At 43.1% G+C, this 19,380-nt stretch overlaps 1 protein-coding gene across 7 annotated transcripts in view; it reads right to left on the reverse strand.

Moving 5' to 3' along the window:
- CDH13 (cadherin 13) overlaps positions 1 to 19,380 on the reverse strand; it is a 1,044,015-nt gene that overhangs the window by 367,268 nt on the left and 657,367 nt on the right. For 6 of the 7 annotated variants that reach the window (XM_008139707.3, XM_054709950.1, XM_054709951.1 and 3 more), the window contains exon 6: positions 16,904 to 17,048. In XM_008139707.3, the coding sequence (XP_008137929.2) occupies positions 16,904 to 17,048 (145 nt within the window). Of the gene's footprint in view, positions 1 to 12,288; positions 12,350 to 16,903; positions 17,049 to 19,380 lie in introns of those variants that run through there. The other variant, XM_054709953.1, reaches the window with a different exon arrangement.

Consider the following 19,380-nt stretch of genomic DNA (forward strand, 5'->3'; position numbering starts at 1 on the left):
TAGCAACTGGTCCTTCTGCCCGTTGTTCAGCCATTTGGTCGATTTGCATATTAGGGTTTTATTATATAGGATGGTATCTGTGGGTCAGAATTCTGGGCACAGAGGGGCTTATTAGGTTTCCTGCCAAGGGTCTCACAGGATGAAGTAAGGGTGTCAGCAGGGGTGTGTTCCTCTCCAAAGGCTAGGGGAAAACCTGTCCAGGCTTTTCCAGGATGTCAGCAGAACGGATTTCCTTCCTATGCTTTTGATATGGCCCAACTCCATCTTTCAGCCAACAACAGGTTGAGTCCTTCTCAGGCTTTGAAATTCTCTGAACTTCCCTCTGCCTCACCTCACTGACTTCCCTCTTCCACTGCATCTTACTCTCCTATCTTCCCTACATTTAAGTGCTCCTATGGTTATTTGGGTCTACCTGGATTACCCAGGATAATCTCCTCATTTTAATGTCAGCTGATTAATCATCTTAATTAACATCGGCAAAGTCTCTTTCTCCATATAAGGTAACATAACCACAGAGTAAGACAGGGGTAGAGCTCATGGGGTTCAAAATTCTGCCTACAACACTGATGGTTAATTTTATGTCAACTTGACTGGGCTATGGGGCACCCAGACATTTGGTCAAACTTTGTTCTGGGTTTTCTCTGTGTTTCTGGAGAGATTAACATTTGATTCAATGGATGAGTAAAGCAGATTGCCTTCCCCAGAGTGGGTGGGCCGCACCCAGTCAATTGAAGACAGGACTAGCAGACAGGCTGAGTGTAAGGGAGCGCCTCCTGCCTGCCGGCTTTGAGCTGGGACATGCCTTCAGACTTGAGCTGAAACAATGCAACCACACCACAGGCGCTCCTGGGTCTACAGTTTTCCTACTGCAGATCTTGAAACTTCTCAGCCTTCATAACTATGTGAGCCAGTTATATACATATAACTGCATATATAATACATACTAGACATGTATTTCTCAATGAAAACCATAGACACGGTCTCTTTTCCTTCTTTCTTCTTCTTTGACCACAGACTTGGCTGTGGTGTTTTCAGGTGTTGAGTCTCATAGCCACAGAGAAAGGCTGGAGACTCGCGATGTGCTGTCAGCTTCTGGGACTATGAGAAAAACCAACCAGAGAGGCTTAAGCCACTTAAATTTATATTTTGTTTCCTGGAGCAGAAAGCATCCCTGATGGAAACTTTAATAGATGGATTTAAAATTGTGTCCGGTATTTTTGCTGTGAGCACGATTCCCTTAAACATCTTTGCCACCAGCATTTCCACCACAAACATATTCACTGCACAACTAGGTGGCCAGAGGGCAATTTTGCCACCAAAGGTAAAATAACAAAAAAGAAAAGAGGGGGCATTAAAAAGGATAAATGAATCCTGAACAATTAATACAATTAAAAGACTTGATTACAAAAAAATGAAAATTATACATTGTTTTGCTGGTTGATATGTCTTCTTGCTCAGCATCACACTTTTTTTTTTTTTTTGCTACAATTTCTCCCTTCACGAAGAGAGGTATCAGTTTCCCACTAAAGAACCAATAATTAGCGCTCTCAGGGACTGCTGGGAATTATGGCCCCTCTTGGACACGGGCCAGAGCCTGGCAAACTGGTTGGCGGGTGGGAGTATGACTGTGCTCACTGCAGGATTTACAGGCAGATGTGTGTTCACTTTCTAGGGTGGGGTGCAGTGTGGCTCTCTTCTCTCTTATTTCACACTTCCATCAGTTGTGTCACTGTGTTTTTTACCAGGTTGATACACTCGGTTGTCATCACCCGTGTTCTAAGGCCACCATATCTCCTTGTCACTGTAGAGACCGTTGTATGATTATAAAGTATAAAAGTTGGGGTACACTGAGAACTTCCATAGAGAAATGAAACCAAATTGACGGCCAGCTTAAATACATTAAGTCTGCCAAAGGTAAAACAGACTGCCAGCCAGTTATTTTAGCTTTTACAGTGAAATTGCCTTATGACCCATTAGGCATGTGGCAAAAATGCTCGTAGCAAGGACATTTATAGTAAAAATTGTTTAGGTGAAAATATCTAGCACCAAATTTCCTCTCTAGATCCCTCGTAATAGTTTTTTTTAACCCTACAAAGTTTTCCTCTGGTGGTATTTGCCCTTTTGTCTTGCATCCTGCCCTTGCCCTTTAAGATGGAATTAGGACCAGGCCCAGCTGCACTGCTTCACCCTACAGGGGAAAATTCCACAGACAGGTGCGACATAGAGCAGCTTCTTAGCCTGCAAGCTCCGAGCTGCAATCACACTGCAGTTTTTGTTGCTTGCTTGTTACATCTCCCATGAGCAATAAAATAAATAATTCGTATTCAGATGCACAGCCTTGGCTGGGGAACAGCACTGAATGCTTACCTCAGAGACCACCGAGTAGATAAATAAGTAAGTCTGACTATGGGGGACGTGCAGGATACTAAGAAGTAATAACCTGCAAGGAGACAGGATATGCAGTCTCCTTGAAGGAAGATGTGATTTCAGGTTAGACAGAGCCATTCTCACACAGTTTGTCCTCTGCTTATCTGAGCTGTTTCCTCCTCCGAAACTTGGTGACAATGATCCTCAGCACCCTTGGGAAGATGAAATGAAATGACGAATTTGAAAGCATCCATTCTGCTCGACCAGTGTGGCTCAGTGGTTGAGTGTCAACCTATGAACCAGAAGGTCATGGTTCGATTCCAGGTCAGGGCACATGCCTGGGTTGCAGCTTGATCCCCAGTAGGGCGCATGCAGGAGGCAGCTGATCAATGATTCTCTGTCATCACTGATGTTTCTATCTATCTCTCCATCTCCTTTCCTCTCTGAAATCAATAAAAATATTTTTGAAAGTACTCATATCCCACATAAGAGGCAAGCATAGTGGCTTGTTGAGGAGCAGAGATGTCTGTGTGCTGTGGCAGAGATCTTCCCTCCCTGCAGGATGCAAGGAGATGGCACTATGACCCTCTTGAACCTGGCTGCTGAGGGGAAAGGGTGATGGGAGGGGATGAAGGGCTGAATGGCTTTCACTCACAAATCTTGCTGAAATAAGTTAGGAAAGACCATAGGATGGCTGTTTTCAAAGCTGTCTTTCATTAAAATTCATATATCCAGTGCCACTGTCATAATGGAAATGTATATACTCAGGCTGACAAAAGTAAAGTTTTCAGATTACCTATGAATACATGGATATTGATGGAAATTTATGAAGGAGTATCTAACTTGAACCATTGATGGGTTTCCAAAAACTTGGACATTTTAGTGGAAACTGGATTTTTCCCCCCAAGGCATTTTTTGGGGTTTTTGTAGTGAACAAACTCTTTAGGAAACACTTAATAGTAATTCTTTTACTTAATCAATTGGAATCTGTATTGATGGAGAGTCCTTAGGGTGAGGGAGACACAAAAGCAGATGACAAGTAGATGTGCTACAGAAGGAACAAACCAACCAAAACAGGGAGGGACCATTTTTGGAGGGGCCACCCTTTATCAGGTCCTACTACCAAGAACTTCCATATATTATCTCATTTAATTCTTATAACACAACTGCAAGATAAGTAATGCACAGGTGTACTTTATATAAAGGACACATTTTCAAATACCTCAAATAATTAAAAATGTGCATAATTCAAGACTGATCTTGACAAAGAATGGTGTGTGCTTATTTTATTAGCTAAAGTGGCATCAACAGGTTTATTTCAGGAACCCTGTCTTTGTCAAGAAAAAGGAACAAAGCACCGATACATGCTACTTACAACACAGATAAACCTTGAAAACACTATTTTGTATGGATAAAGCCAGTCACAACAAACCGCATACTGTGTGATTCCATTTATATAAAACTAGTGGCCTGGTGCATGGATTCATGCACATTGAAAAAAAATTAATTAGAAGAAATATTTTAATATCGCTATTCGCCCTTTCTCTGTAATAGAAGTGTCAAATAATAGAAGTGTCAACCAAATTCATGATCGACAATGATAGATCAAAACACTCTCGTGCAATTGGTGCCAGTGAGAGCTTTATATGTATTGTACATGCGCTAGTCAACATTTATTTTTAAATTGCCAGTGCGCATCATATGTACCAGCTGGTCGATTGGTTGGATGGATGTATGGCCAGTCACACTTAGCCATATATATATGTCCAGAATAGGCATCTATAGAGGCAGAAAGTAGCTTTGTGGTTTCTGAGGGGTAGGGAGTTCTTTTGGTGGGGGTAGGGAGCAGAGAATAAATGGAAAATGACTTCTAATGGATATAAGATTTCCTTTGAGGATGATAGAAATATTCTAAAATTGATTGTGGTGATGACTGCACAATTCTGTGAATAGTATATTAAAAACTATTGAATCATATATGCTAAGTGGGTGAATCAGTGAATTGCATATGTGAATTATATTTCATCAAAGCTGATATATATGTGTAGATATACATACATACATATATATACACATACATACAGATGTATATATATCCTATATAATAAAAGGCTAATATGCAAATTGTCCCCTTGGGAGTTCAACTGACTGGGAGTTCGACCAACTGGGAGTTCGACCACACACTATGTGCGCTGACCACCAGGGGGTGGCTGGGAAAAAAGGAAGGCCCTGGCTGGCTGCCGGCAGCCGGGGAAAGGAAGGACCCAATTGGCCCTAATTGCTGGCCAGTCAGGCCTAGGGACCCTACTCGTGCACAAATTTCATGCCCTGGGCCTCTAGTGTGTGTATATATGTGTATACACACACACATATGAGAGAGAGAGGGAGCAAAAACCCTGCCAGCCATTTTGAAATTATGTAGTTCTTGACAAATGCTTACAATTTGGGAGATTACATTGTTTCTAAATTTGTGCACAAATGAGATTTTGTTATTATTTCCATATTGCATCATTTTCAATTTTCCTAATTCAAATTCATACAAAACGCTGTCTCAGTAGATTATCACTAATTCAAAATGAGGACATAGAGACCTGAATTCACACAGCTGATAAGAGAAGGAGCCAGGGTTGCAATGCAGCTTTGCTGGTTGGCAGAGATCTTCCCTCCCTGCAGGATGCAAGGAGATGGCACTATGACCCTCTTGAACCTATTCTCATTGAAAAATAAAGCGCTCTGTAGCTGCTAACATTTATGGCACATGTGTATTTGTCAGACAAGGTGCTCAAAGCTTGACTTCTATTTTCTCACGGACATCACAGCTACCGTTTGGGACATTATCGTGATCCTCATTTTACAGAGGCGTTGCCCAAAGCTCAGAGAGGTAAGACCATGTTCAAGGTCTCCCAACTAGTAGAGGACATGAAACTGGAAGTGAGGTTTTTGGGACCCAGGAGCCATGGTCTCAGCCCTTGTGCTATGCTCCTGTCAGAACACATTGCTCTCCTGATGCACTTCCAGTTGGCTCACCAGCAAGAAAAAAAATAACATTCCTGTGCCTTTTCCCTCCTTGTCTAGTCCTGGGGATGTGGACGTGAGGCCAGCACATTGACGTCAATGGCAGCCACATGACGCCCCGTGTTGGGGTACTTTCAGATAATCAGTGCTGGCCTATGATCTGAAATTACTGTGATAGAAGGGAGTCAAAACCACTGTGCTAAAAAGGTTTCCATCATAGGATTGAGTTTGTTTTTAATCCAATGAAAACATCTAATGACAGAGACCTCAGAATGTTTTCTGGAAAGAACTCTAAGACAGCGGAGGAGACAAAAACCATTTTTGTCCCAATAAAGGCTCAATTTTCTTGTTACTATACCTATTATAAAACAGTGGCATGAAACACATACAGAAGAAAGTGGGTTTGAATGTCTACAGCAACACAGCATGCCCCAATTTAAAAGCATGGCTTGGAGTCAAATTGTTTGGGCTATCATTCTTACTGGTTGAGTAACACTATATATGTCCGTTTTATTACAGCTGGCAACAAATACAGAGACCCCAATGTAACCGTGAGCTAAATAAGACAAGTTCATTACTGTTTTATGTAAAATAATTCTGGAGAGAGGATAACATGACATTCCACAGGCAACAGAATCCAGTCTCATTTTACCTTCTGTACAACCTTCCTAGGACATGGTTTCCATTCTCAAAGCCACCTCAGGAAGCAGAGTGGCTTCCTGAATTCTAAGCCTCACGTCCTCATTCCAGGCAGCAAGAGGAAATGGGTGGGAGGAGGGCAAAGGGCACTCTTCCCAACTGCCTTGGTTCCCAACTCATCCCAGAAATCTAACCTAGCACATGCTCTGGCTCACTGTATGGTACTTCATCACATGTCACATCTGGCTGTGATGGAGGCTAGGAAATGCAGGGTTTACATGGACACACTGCTGCTGTGGTAGTCTGGGTCTGTTACTAAAGGAGAACTGAATGGATACTAGGGAGGAGGTCTCTTCTCCTGAAAACTTGTTTTCTAACTTTTTAAAGCCTTAACCTCCTTGTTGGAAACATGGAGATGACCATTGCATCTACCTCCTAGGATTCCGGTGGTGAGTCAATGAAATAATGCACAGGACTTGCATAGGGCCCAGCACCACTCCCACTCATGAAGTGGCCACTGTTAACTTCAGCACATGCTGACGGACCATCCTCACAGGAGCAGGTTCCCCATCACTCACCCCAGAGCCCACACAGAGACGCTGACCAGTGCATACACTTGGCAGCGCCTCTCCTACAGACTTTAGATTTGGGCTGCATAACCCACTCTTCATGTTCTCCATCCAGGGAAGTCTTTCTTAACCTCGGCACTACTGCCATTTTGAGCCAAATAATCCTTGTGGCGGGGCTGTCCTGTGTATTGTAGGATGTTCAGCAGCATCCCTGGCCTCCACCCACTAAATGCCAGTTACACCCTCCCCGCCCCAGTGTGGCCACCGAAAGTGTCTGGGGAGGGAGCAAACCATCCACACAGCTGAACACTGCTCTGCGATGTCTGAACCCTGTGTCTCTTTGACAGCAGCAGCAGGGGTCTCTTCGGTTATCTGTTTTAGTTGCATGGATCAGCATTTTAAGTTGAACTACCATATTTTCTGGCGTATAAGACGACTGGGCGTATAAGATTTTCCTGGGTTAAAAAGTCGTCTCATACACCGGAAAATATGGTAGTCCAATATATCTAATCCATTATATCTAATCCCATCAATATAGTCCAATATACCGTATTTTCTGGCATATAAAACGACTTTTTAACCCAGGAAAATCTTATACGCCCAGTCGTCTTATACGCCGGAAAGTACGGTACGTCAAACATACTTTCCCCATTAAGTGGAAATCCACCCAGCCATTTTTGCCTGATACATCACACACAGAAAGAACTCATTTAACTTAATTTCACATGTCTAGATTCCTTTCAAGTCATCACCTCCATCCTTGGCTTGTGACTTGGGTGTGAGCCAATGAGCATAGAACCTCCTCAGCAAGATAGAGGGTGAAACTGCAGAAGTGAGAGAAGCCCAGGCACAGACAGCAAGCAGCTCAGGGCATCCTGTCTTGATGGTCAGGGGACAGGACTGTGAGGTCCTCCTTCATTCTGAAAAGGGACCTTTCCTAAGGAAATAGAGGCCAACTAGAGAAACATGAGGCGCCCCCCCCCCCCCCCGCCCACCGCAGCCCACTCCACAAAGAGGGGATCTGTGTGAGCAGCCCCTTATTAAGCACAGGCATAGCAGTTCATAACTGTGATAGCACTGGCTAGGTGATTAGAGCGTCATCCCAAAATGCTAAGGTTGTGGGTTTGATCCCTGATTAGGGCACAAACAAGAGGTAGCCAGTGAATGTATAAATAAGTAGAACAACAGATTGACGTTTCTCTCTCTCTCTTCCTGTCTCTCTTTAAAATCAATAAATATTTTTTAAAAAAACACTGTCATAAATACTCTAAACAAAAGTAGAAACCAGAGCAAGAAGAAAGCATTGAAAATTCCCCAAATCAAACTTTTGAGAAATCTTTGAAAACAGCCAGTCTTCTAAATAATAAAATAGGTTTTGAAAAGATGCTTTGTTTATTAAAAATTCAGTCATAATTAAAGCAAGAAAGCTGTAAATCTATTAAATTTTTTGCTTTGATATATTGGAAAAATCAATTCATGACCTATATTTTATAATACATATACTCGAAAGAAATTTTATATGCCCTCTCCCCACTAAACTTAGAAATCTGAGGCTCTTCCATTTACTGAAGAAGAGGGGTGGTTCCATACATAAATTACCCAGGGTTTCTTTGTGCACTGTTGGCAGATTGTGGTAGAGTGGTTCAAAGGTATCTGTGCAGACAGGTGGGAGCAGCCACTCTGGACGCTCCCTCAGAAAGGACGGCATGTATAGCATGGTGACGCTGCAGTGAAAGCTGGTTTATCAAGCTGTTTATTATAAAGCTTTTCTGACTGACATGTGTAGACTGTTCTGATTGATAGCCTACATGCCTAGGAATCTTGGAGAAGTTTTCCTTAAGCGTCTCCCAAACGACTGCTAGGGGGAGAATCTGGCTCTATTTGAGAAGGCCACTGCCAGTAACTACAGGCCACATGGAGGTACCCCACTAGCTAGGCTGGGATAAAATGACTAACGACAGCCGCTGGTATTTTTCTCCCTCCCTCCTGCCCTCTCTCTCCTTCATCTATCCATACACATATGTATACTTACACCTACACACAATGTACATACACACACATACACACATTGCATATAAGGAAATGCTGTCTAGACTTAGGTGGCAGATTTGGGTTCATTTTAACATTTTCATGGGTGAAGTGGCTAAAGGACAGTGGGCAACATAGATGGAGAGGAAACGAAAGGGCCCAAGAATTAGCTGAATCTGAATTCCAGTTTTGTCACCCACCAGCTGTGTGATCTTGGGGAAGTAACCTAACATCCCTAAGCAGAAGCATGGTAAAATCCAGTTTTACTGTTAAAAACCACCCACGGGCTTCCTACTAATTTTAAAGTAAAATAAAAACTTATGGAGCTCTATATAGGATCTGTCTACTTCTTCAGAGGATCAGGTAAAAAATGCTTATTTATTTAAAAATACTTTAAATATTTATAGATATACAGGTAGTATATATTTTTGGCTTTGTGAAATACACAGTCTGTGTCCCAACTCTAACATTGTGGGAAAACAGCCATAGCCCATGCTTAAATAATAAAAGCATAATATGCAAATTAGACCGGACGTCCTTCCGGATGTCCTTCCAGATGAAGCCGGGGCTGCGAGGGAATCCCGGGTCCCGGGTGCCTGCTGGAAGCTAGAAGGAAGCCCGGGTCCCAGGTGCCATAGGGAAGCCCATGTTCTGGGTGCCAGGGGGAAGCCAGTGCCAGCAGCTGGGGGAAGGAAAGCCTACTCTTGCACGAATTTCATGCATCGGGCCTCTAGTGCTTAAATAAGCAATAATGGGCAATGCTTATAAGGGAATGGCTGTGTCCAGTAAAACTTTATTTTAAAAACACAACAAACAGTGGTGACAGATTTGGCCCCTGGCTGGTAGTTTGCTCATTTCTGTTCAAAATGATCTTGCACTTGCCTGTCTCCTTGAACTCACCCAGCTGTCTTCTTGCTGACCTTCTCCCATCCCACTGGCCTCTTCTCTGTCCCTCCATCTGCCATTCCTGCCTCAGACCTTTGCATTTCATAATCCCTCTGCCTGCATCATCCTTGCTCAATACCTTTACATTGTGGACTCTCATTCTCACTGGTCTTAGCTTAAAGGTCATCTCCATAGAGAAGTCTTCCTTGACCTCATTGTCATTCTATTATATCACCTTGTTCCATTTTATCCAAAGGACTCAAATGCTCCTGTTTATTCTTTTCATTGTTTCATTTTCGTTTTGCAGCTGCTCAACTGTCACCTGATTTCCACTTTGGTTGGAAACTCCCATCAAATTTATTCTTTCAAAAGATTGTAGGATGATCAGTAAGTCTCTCAAGCTACCAATGCTTCTTTACTTTCCCTCCACTTTAAATTATTTTAATTAAGTTGATTAATTGATTCATTTAATTTTAAAATATTTGCTGATACAAATCCTTCTCTCTCCGAAATGTAAAGTGATGGAAGAATGACTTCCAGCTTGAGTCTAAAATATGTCCAACAGATTAGTGGGGCGGGGCTACCAAGCATTTATTTTTATGAGGGAGTCATCTCCATGAGCACAGAGGCCATATATTTCCAGTCCACCAGGTTACCCACAGCGCCTGGCACGTGGAGATCTGGCATGAATGAGTATGAAAATGGATGCCTGGCAGAGGGAAACAGACACACAGGCTGGCCAGGAACAAATACTTCATGATCAGAGAGAAAAATGACATAAGAAACAAGGTGGTATCTGTCTCTTGAATTGATCTCCAATCCCATGGACTCATATCTGAATTTAGGTGGAGAGCGGGCTCTGAATAAAAATGAGAAGAGCTGTTTCAGAGTTACCCACATTAAAGAGGAGACATGCAGTTTTAATAGTTGGGTATTCTTTAAACAGAATCAAGGGGCCCAGGCATCCTCCCCGTCTCACTAAGCCCTATGGTATCTTGAAGGCTCTAGTTAACCAGCAGCAATGGGAATCGTAATCTATGCAATGGTGTCATCAGAGAGGGGCTAGGACATAAAGGAGGAAAACACCTACTGGCTATGACAAGGTCTTGACTGACTTGGTTTGGAGCTCCTAACACATTACCTTGGGTCCCCAGACTTGGTTAGGAGCAACTTAGTGGAGATTCGGTTTCTTGAGCAAAGTTCAGATAACTCAGCACTTTTGATATACTTTATTTCTGAAATGTTCCCTTTGGGAAGGTGTCTCTGGTTGGATTACACAGCACTTTCATAGACTTTGTTTTATCATCAACTACACTGGAGTGATCTGTAGCATAGTTCAAGTGCTGCCTAATCCGCTCCGAATGGTACTGCCTCATGCTGCCGACATCTGTTCCTGGCAAAGCCCCTTAGCTAAGACCCCGATGGTGACACAGAGTCAACAACTTCAGTCCTCTTCCTTGACCACAAAATGCAGGGAGAATTCTAGAGAAAGGCAGTTTACAGCTCACAGATACAGTTAGTGAAATGACTGCAAAAAAAACTTGGAGATGTTGAATATAATAAAAAAAAAATCCACCAGTAGGTTGAGATGTAAAAAGAAAGACTATTGTATCTTCATGTACAAGCTTAGCCAAGATAAAATATAATCCAATGATTAGAAGCATCCCCTTCAAATGCGTCAAAATGTAACAAGCATGTCCTATATCCCATCAAGCCCATTTGTTTGTATTTATGCTAAAGAAATTGTCACACAGTCGGAAGAGATGGATCTTCCCCTGTAGAATTGATTATAAGTACAGAAGAGTCAGAACAACTAAAATCAATAGGCCAATTAGACGAAGGTGGATCCAGGCACTAACTGTTTACAACAAGGATGTGGCTTGATATTATTTACTGATTTACAGAGTGTCCATTGGACCCCGCAGAGTGAAGAAAGTGAGTCACAGGAAAGAAAGTCGAGTTCCATTTCTGTAAAATTGTGCATGTGCTTCCCTGTATGTAGACACACAGAGGGAGCCCTGGACTCTGCTCACCATGATGGCAACGATGGCTTTCTCTGGATACTGAGACTTGAGGGCGATTGCACTTTTTCACTTCAACGAAGCTGGCAAAAAACTGAACTGTTTTGCTTTTAAAATAAATATATCTGCTTAAGGAAACAATGAGTGAACTAACCAACCAAACAGAAACCCAAAATAGCCACATGCCCAATGTTCAAAAAGCCCCTGGGATTGGCCAGGATACTTGAGAATGGGAGAAACTACAAAGTGAAATCCAAAAATACCAATGAAGGAAAACTGGACAGCGGGTGGACTTAAAGCTACATGGCCATTACTGCAATAAGTAAACAGGTGACCAGAAAAGGGACTTTACTTCCAGGTTATACCAACACACCGATCACTTATACTGAGCAAGATCTCAAATGTCAACCATCAAAATCACAACGATCTCTATTTAGACCAAGCCAGTTTGGAAAACAGCCACTGCCAAGCACAGGTGAGCTCTCAGAACAGCCATTTGTCCTAGAGGCCGCTGATCGGCTGTTCTTCCTTATGTCTAGCAAGGTAGGACCTCTTTAAAAATCAAAGTAACTGAGTCTTGAAGAATGGAGACTCTGGTGGATCCCGGGAGGGAGGGGGAAGTCAATACCCGCCCCTCTCCTCACAGCACCCCATCCTGCATGGGTGCCTGGTTGCACTCACCACATTGCAATGCTTACTTATTGGTTGCAGTCTCCCTGCTGGGCTCTGCATGCCAGGAGGGAATGAGCAGCATCTGGCAGGTCCACAGCTGTACCCTCGGAGCTTAGAGTAGTGCTGGCACAGAGTAGATGCTCAACAGCACTACTGGGTGGGGGGGAAAAGGGAGCATGAGAGGAAACGAGACGAGGCAAGAGTCCTTGTGCTCTCAGGAGTTAGAGGATGAGGATTTAGCTGCTCATCTCTGCTCCAGTTCAGCAGCCTCAAGAAGTGTTGGCACCTCAGCAAACGGGATCTCTTAGGAGTCAGGACATGCCCCTCTAGGTTCTGACCCATATTTAAAGAGACATTCCTCTTTGTTAGTCATTGCAGTTTGGGGACTAACATATTCCTCCCACTACCTCCTTTCCCTGACATCCCTCAAAGCCACCCCACCTATCCAGGTGTTGGGTGCCATGCTCCCAGCTGTCCCAGCTGACATCCAGGGCGGCTGCAAGCATGGAGGGAAGAGCATAGCTGAGGCCTGCCCAACAGCCAGCTCCTGTGCCTTGTTGGAAGGCTGCCCCTGATCTGTAGATGCCATTTTCCCATGCCCACAGCTGGATGAAAGTCCCCAGGAGGTAAGTCCCTCTAGGGACAGCTCTGATGGGCATGGGGATGGATACCCCAGCTCCCTGGCCTCTGGGCTGAGATAATGCTGCTGGGTGTGTTTTATGTTGTCTCCTAGAGCCCCCTGTCCATCCCGGAATCAAGTTCACAATTGCCCACTACAATGTGGTGGTAGCTGGCTCACTGGCATCTTGAAGGGGCCTGCTTCCCTTCCTTGTAGCACCCCTCACCTGGTATCCTCCACCTCAGGGAAACCACATGCCTCACACCAGGGTCTGCTTCTGGATAAAGCACGCTTTCCTCATGGTTAGCTCTTCCCAGAGTGTCCAGAGGACTGTAAGTGGCAAAACACTGGGAAGTGGGTGCCAGCCAGCACTGTGGGCCTTGGCATGTGTGCCCTACAGGAACTTCAAATTGCCCATTCCTCTATCCCTAATTCCCACGGTCTTGGCATGCTTCAGGCATTCAGAAAACACCAGGTTCACACGGAGCTCCAGCTGGTCCCAGGGAGCAGCCAGCAAAGTTCAAAGACCATTACTGTCTGTTAATCTCCCTTCATCTAGTAATGATTTCCCAGAACACTACCCTGGAGGTTAGTGCTGAGGGCTGGAAATGGTCTCCTGTCTGCACAAACAGATAAATATAGGTGACCTTCCCACGTGATGGATTGGGGCAGATGGCGTCCGGGTACACTGGAACATGAAAATGATACTTGGTTTGTTGGGAGATGAATGTTCCTTCACACAAACTATATGTCCCTTTGCCTTCCCTTCCTAGTGGGTTCGCTGCCAGAATAATAATTGCAGCATTAACAATACATTGGCATTTCCTGAACATTTATTATGTTCTAAGCACTGAGTGAAGCACATTGTCCCATTTACTCCTTGCATATAGTTCTCTAGGGTGGCACTATTATACACCCACTCCATCTATAGACAAGGCAATTGAGGCTTCTAGAAGGTTCAGTACCCTTCCCCAAGGGCTCACCTTGTTAAAGAGGTGAGTGGAGTATTCAACCCAACTCTAGTCCACAATGCTGGGCACCGGACTAGCTACATCATTTGTGGGGCTCAGTGCTAAATGAAAGAGCAAGACCCCCTTGTTCAGCAATTCTTAACAATTTTAAGATGGCGATGGCAGAGCATAATAGCAACCCTGGGGCCCTTCTGATTGTGGTGCTCTGGGAGGCTGTGAAGGTCACGCCCCTGGTTATGTGGAGTCGGAAGAGAGTGATGTGAATGAGGACAAGGACCCCGGTGTGGAATGCTGTTTAACCCCAGAGACTGAGCAATAGCTCACATATAATAAAAGCCATTCAATGAGCCTGGATATTTGGTCAGAGAGCTGGTCACTTTCTGTCAGAAGCTAAATCAGTTCATCAGATTAGAACCCCACAAATATTTTTCCTCAGCTGGGCCTGCACAGAGTCTGTCCTCAAGAATGTGAGGGAAGGTGGCCAGCTCCAACATGCTACATGGGAAAGGGCCTGTGTCTTGAAGCCAGAGACATGAAAACAGATTCTAGCCCATCTCCCAGCTTGTGATTTGGGGGAAATTCCTGGACCTCTTTGAGATTCACTTTTCTTATTTGTATGATGGGAGAGTTACTACCTCTCCGGGTAGGACCTGGTATAATGGAGGAAGTGATACAGTGTATATAAAGGTCTCAGAATACAGTAAGTGCTCATCATAGTTTAACGGCTGTTTTCACCGCGAAGATTTGGGGACAGTTGAAAAAGCACATGATGTGAAGGTGGGTGACACAGTTGACCCCTGAACACTGCCTCCCATCTGTTGTTGTGTCAACCAGGCAAAGTCACTGAACTCTTTCCAGGGTCAGCATTCTCTTCTGTAAAGTGGACCCGGAATAATGTCCACAACAACTGGGATTCCTAGAGCCACACATGAGTGAGAGATCATGAAACTGGGAGAGACGATCATTTCTATAGCGGGTCTGTGTTTGTTGTTATAACTTATAAATGGTCAAGGTTGGGGATGGGGCTTAGAGAGGGACACTGTCACCCTTCCCAGATTCCCATTGTCCCCATGGAAGCTTGGGGCCTCCTTGCCTGAGCTCTCCCACAGGCGCTAAATGATCTAACTGATTTCTCCTCTAAAAGTTTTCCACAGTTCCACATTCTTAACCCAGACTTTGACTGACACCATTCCAATGCCTGCATTACAGTCAAACCCAGAGGGTACTGAAAAGACAACAATAAATCAGGCCAAATTCCACATAGCTGGTAGAAGCTCCTCCATACTGATCCCCAAGGCTTTCTGTATTTTATAGGACATTTCCAATTATAAATTGAAGTTTGAGATGGTTTATGTTTTGCTGGAGATGCGTCCACCCTAACCAAATTGCTTTGTGCTTTAAGAAATTCAATATACACAAAGGATTCAATTTTCTTTGAAAATATGATGTGTATATAAAACATTAAAATTTGAAATTCTTTCTGAAACTTTAAGGAAGGGCACAGTGGGAGGTAAATTGAACAATGTCTAATCGTATACACATATAATATACAGAGATATGCACCTGCTCACAGCTGCCTGAAATATCACCATTGTCATTTACATTTAGAACACTTTCCCAGCCCATCTTGAATTCCAGTCACTCATATACAATGCCCGGGTACCACAGATGGAAATGGAGAATCATTTTTCTGCTCTGCTCCATCTCCAGTCTCTTTAATAGCTTTCCTCATTGGTTCTCCTAACTTGTTCTGAACACCAGCTTGTTTAAGATTTCTGTAAACATCAAACTCAAATTCCAGGGTCTCTCACCAAAAGCCATCTCTCCATCAGAGCAGCCTCCTGAGAGGTGCCACAGGAAGTTCTGCCCAAAGTGATCTGACCCACCTCCACCTGCTACTCTCTGATTTTCCAGTGCTGTTTTCACCCCTCTGTCGCCACCCTCACCCCCAAATGCTCTCCAGCACACACAGGGAATTCCCTCTCCTTTTTACGGAATGCAGTCAAATTCCAGAAGACAGAGGGTCACTCCTGCCCCTGGGCATCTGATAGATGTGTATAGAGATCCAGCTCCTTTAAGTTGAAGGGAGGTTTTAGGCACCTTACTTACAGTTATTCTCCTGGTAGTCTAGGCAGGTTATCATGACAACACTTCTAGCTCCTCAGGTAACTACACGTTATTGATACATCCCATCAATTCAGGCGGAGGGTGGGAGGTCAGGTAACCAGTCGAACAAGCTCTCCAGTGTCCATCTCCCATCTGGCCACTGAGTGACTCTTACTTACTTGTTTTGCCATTATCTAGACACAGCCTCAGTGATACACTTAATATGGCGCTTTTTCACTTAAATGCATTTTAAAGCTTAAAATCAAAGTACAGCCTTACACTAGGGATGTTTCTTCTTTGCTCTTCAGTTTCTCAAGCATTATACTTAGGACTGATTTCTGCTGCTGGTCACAGAATGCTTTAATTAGTATCTATTGGGCCAGAAAGGGAGCTCTAATTGTGAAACCTTCCCTGAAAGAAAGGTTAAACGTGGGGAAAAGATAAAAGGAGCTCTGTAATAACTCTGAGTCATTTTCATAACAGTAGGTACAAGTATTTCCAGGGAGAAAAAGAAAATGTCTTGCTTTTGGCCCTTTGACTGAGGACAAAGGTTTCTCCATGCACATCTGAGGAAAGGGGAGGAAATAAAGCCTACCCAGTTTTCCAAAATGGTTCTGATTAAAATGCAGTTATGAAAAGAAATAACTGAGGAGCTTGCAGTGGGACTTTAATGTCTGTCACAGCCTCACTGTTTCACGAAGCCCAGCTTGGGGCCTCACAAGGGTGAGCTAGATATTTACATTGTGGCCATGCGTTAAAGACTTAGATGTCGGTCACCCTTGAAGGGTCACCTTTAGGGACAAGGGGAGATGTTTTCCTAGTTTGTAACACTCCAGTCATGTTCTGAGTTGCATCTTTCCAGCTCTTGCTTCTACCCAGGGAAATAATATGTCAATGATGATGCATACCAACAACAAGTTGGAGTGGCAATACATAGTCTCTCTAGTCCCCAAAGATCAGAATATGCCACTTCCCAAGCCATTATGCTAATGATAAGCCAACTTAACATACCTGTAGGCGATCCTTCCATGACATGGCCCACATAGGGGCCCTCTCGGAAGCTTGGTCTATTGTCGTTCTGATCAATCACAATGACTTCCAGAGGGACTGGCCCCTCAAGAGTTCTGCCGTTGACATCAGTGGTCTCCACAAATAGCTTTTGGAGCAAAGAGATGGAGAAAGAGGGATTAATTCATTATGAAAATTGAAACCAGGTTCTCTGGAGAAGGTTGGTTATATCAGCAATTTTATGAGCCCTCAGCAATATTGTGGTCTCAATGGATAGACACTGTGACTAGAATAGAAACGAAACATTAGAGAATAAAAGACAGAGATCAATTCATGGTAGATCCCCCTTGGGAAATTTATAATTAATTTATCAAATCTGCAAAGGAAGTTAAAAAAAAAAGAAGAAGAAGAAGAAAGAAAGAAAAAACACTCGTAATCAGCCATAGCTGAGAAAATGTGCTTACATTGTTTCTGTTTTTCCAGCATCATTATGCTTAAATGGAATGTTATGCTAATAAAAATAATTGACTAAGCAGTTATGAACAGAGTACATTAGAAAATAACTGAAAGTGTTTACAGTAATGTTTGGGAGAAATTCAGGTCAGTATGTATAGAGAGCCTTCCTGGTGCAAGGAAGCCATTTGCTGGGCCTGGAATGAGACCTCAGGATGCCTGCCCACCAGGCCCTTATAATCTATGGGGGAATTTCATAATTCCATGAAACACTTCCAATACAGAATTACCATCATATCTCAAGTTTGAAGAAAATAATAGCATAAAAACATTAGCTTTATTGTCTTGGAAACAGGAAATTATGTCATGACACTTCCAGTGAATCACAGTAACCTTATGCTCTTATTTTCTGAGCCTAATTCAGCCTGGATTGAACTCGGCAGGGACAGCAGCACTTCTCCATGGATATCAGTGGTGGTCCCTGCATTGAAGGGGGTTGAGCATTTCAGTCAGAAAAGGGTTTCTATAGTGGGAATCCTCAGCAAGAGGCCTCTGCAGCTGGAATCCCAGCATAACATTAAAAACACTCATTATTAGGAATAATAATCAATATTATCCAGTGCTTACCTAGGCTCTCTACTATATTAACTCACTTGATCCTCACAGTAATCCTAGGACCCTTTTGTGAGGAGGGAAAAAAAAGCAAACAGAGATTATATGGTGGAGTCTAGATTGGACCCCATGAAATCAGGCTCCAGAGAGTATATTTTTAACATACATAATGTTTCTAAGTCACTTAATGCCTGTCACATAAAATATCTCAAAAATATTATGAGGCTCTGGCCACATAGCTCAGTTGGCTGGAGTGCCGTCCCAATATACCAAGGTTGTGGGTTTGACTCCTGGTCAGGGCACATACAAGAAGTAAGCAATGAATGCATAAATGAGTGGAACAGCAAATTATTCTCTCTCTCTCTCTCTCTCTCTCTCCTCTCTCTCTCCCTCTCCCTCAAATCAATAAATTTTAAAAAAGAAATATTCAATTAGCTCCTGCTATTGTTGCTACTGTTATTATTATCAACACCAATGTAAAAACTAGCCCAGCCCTGGCTGGTGTGGCTCAGTAGGTTGGAGTATCGTCCAGTATACCAAAAGGTTGTGAGTTTGATCCCTGGTCAGGGCACCTACAGGAGGCAACTGATCTCTCTCTCTCTCTCTCTCTCTCTCTCTCTCTCTCTCTCTCTCTCAAGTTAATTAAGGGGAAAAAAAACTAACCCAACTTAGGAAAATAAGAGAGAAACACCTTTGTTACAAGTCAGCACAGTATCCCACATACTGGACTGTAAATTGATATCATTCTTTTGGAAAGCAGCATGACAAAATTCAACAAAAGCTTCGAAAATTCATACATTTTGTTCCATTTGTATATCACTCCTGGTTCTATTTGAGTTAGGTTGTGCTACATATATGAAAATATTCACTGTAGTTTTATTTCTAGTAATGAAATAACACTGGCATCCACTAAATGTCCAGTGAAAGGGGACTAGTTGAATAAATGTTTATGTAACAACATGCTAGAATACAGCCATTAAAGAAAATAATTATTAAACCTTGTTGATCTACTAAGAATATTGTGTGAAAATAGGCTAAGTAGCATGTGTATAATACATATGTAACATATACATATGGACAGAATTTGAAATTAGTAAGCAAAAGTGAAACCAGGTATGCTTAGAGAGATATAGTTTTCATTTTTTTTCTTTAACAAACTTTTCACTAGCAAATTAAAACACACACAAACACACACCCACACTTTGATTTCTGGAGCAGACAAAACAATGCACATGTACTTTAATTAAAGGGGCAGAGCCTTTAACATCTGTATAAAAAGAAAATCTTAAATAGAGTTCACTCTTATACTTTTACTAGGTGCCCAGTGCACAGATTTGTGTACCTTGAAAGGAACTGTGGGCCGTGAGGCTGCAGTGGGCACAGGGGCAGGTCTCGGCCCACCCTCTGCCCCTCAC

This window comes from Eptesicus fuscus, chromosome 21 (assembly GCF_027574615.1).
Source record: "Eptesicus fuscus isolate TK198812 chromosome 21, DD_ASM_mEF_20220401, whole genome shotgun sequence".
Classification (NCBI taxonomy): domain Eukaryota; kingdom Metazoa; phylum Chordata; class Mammalia; order Chiroptera; family Vespertilionidae; genus Eptesicus; species Eptesicus fuscus.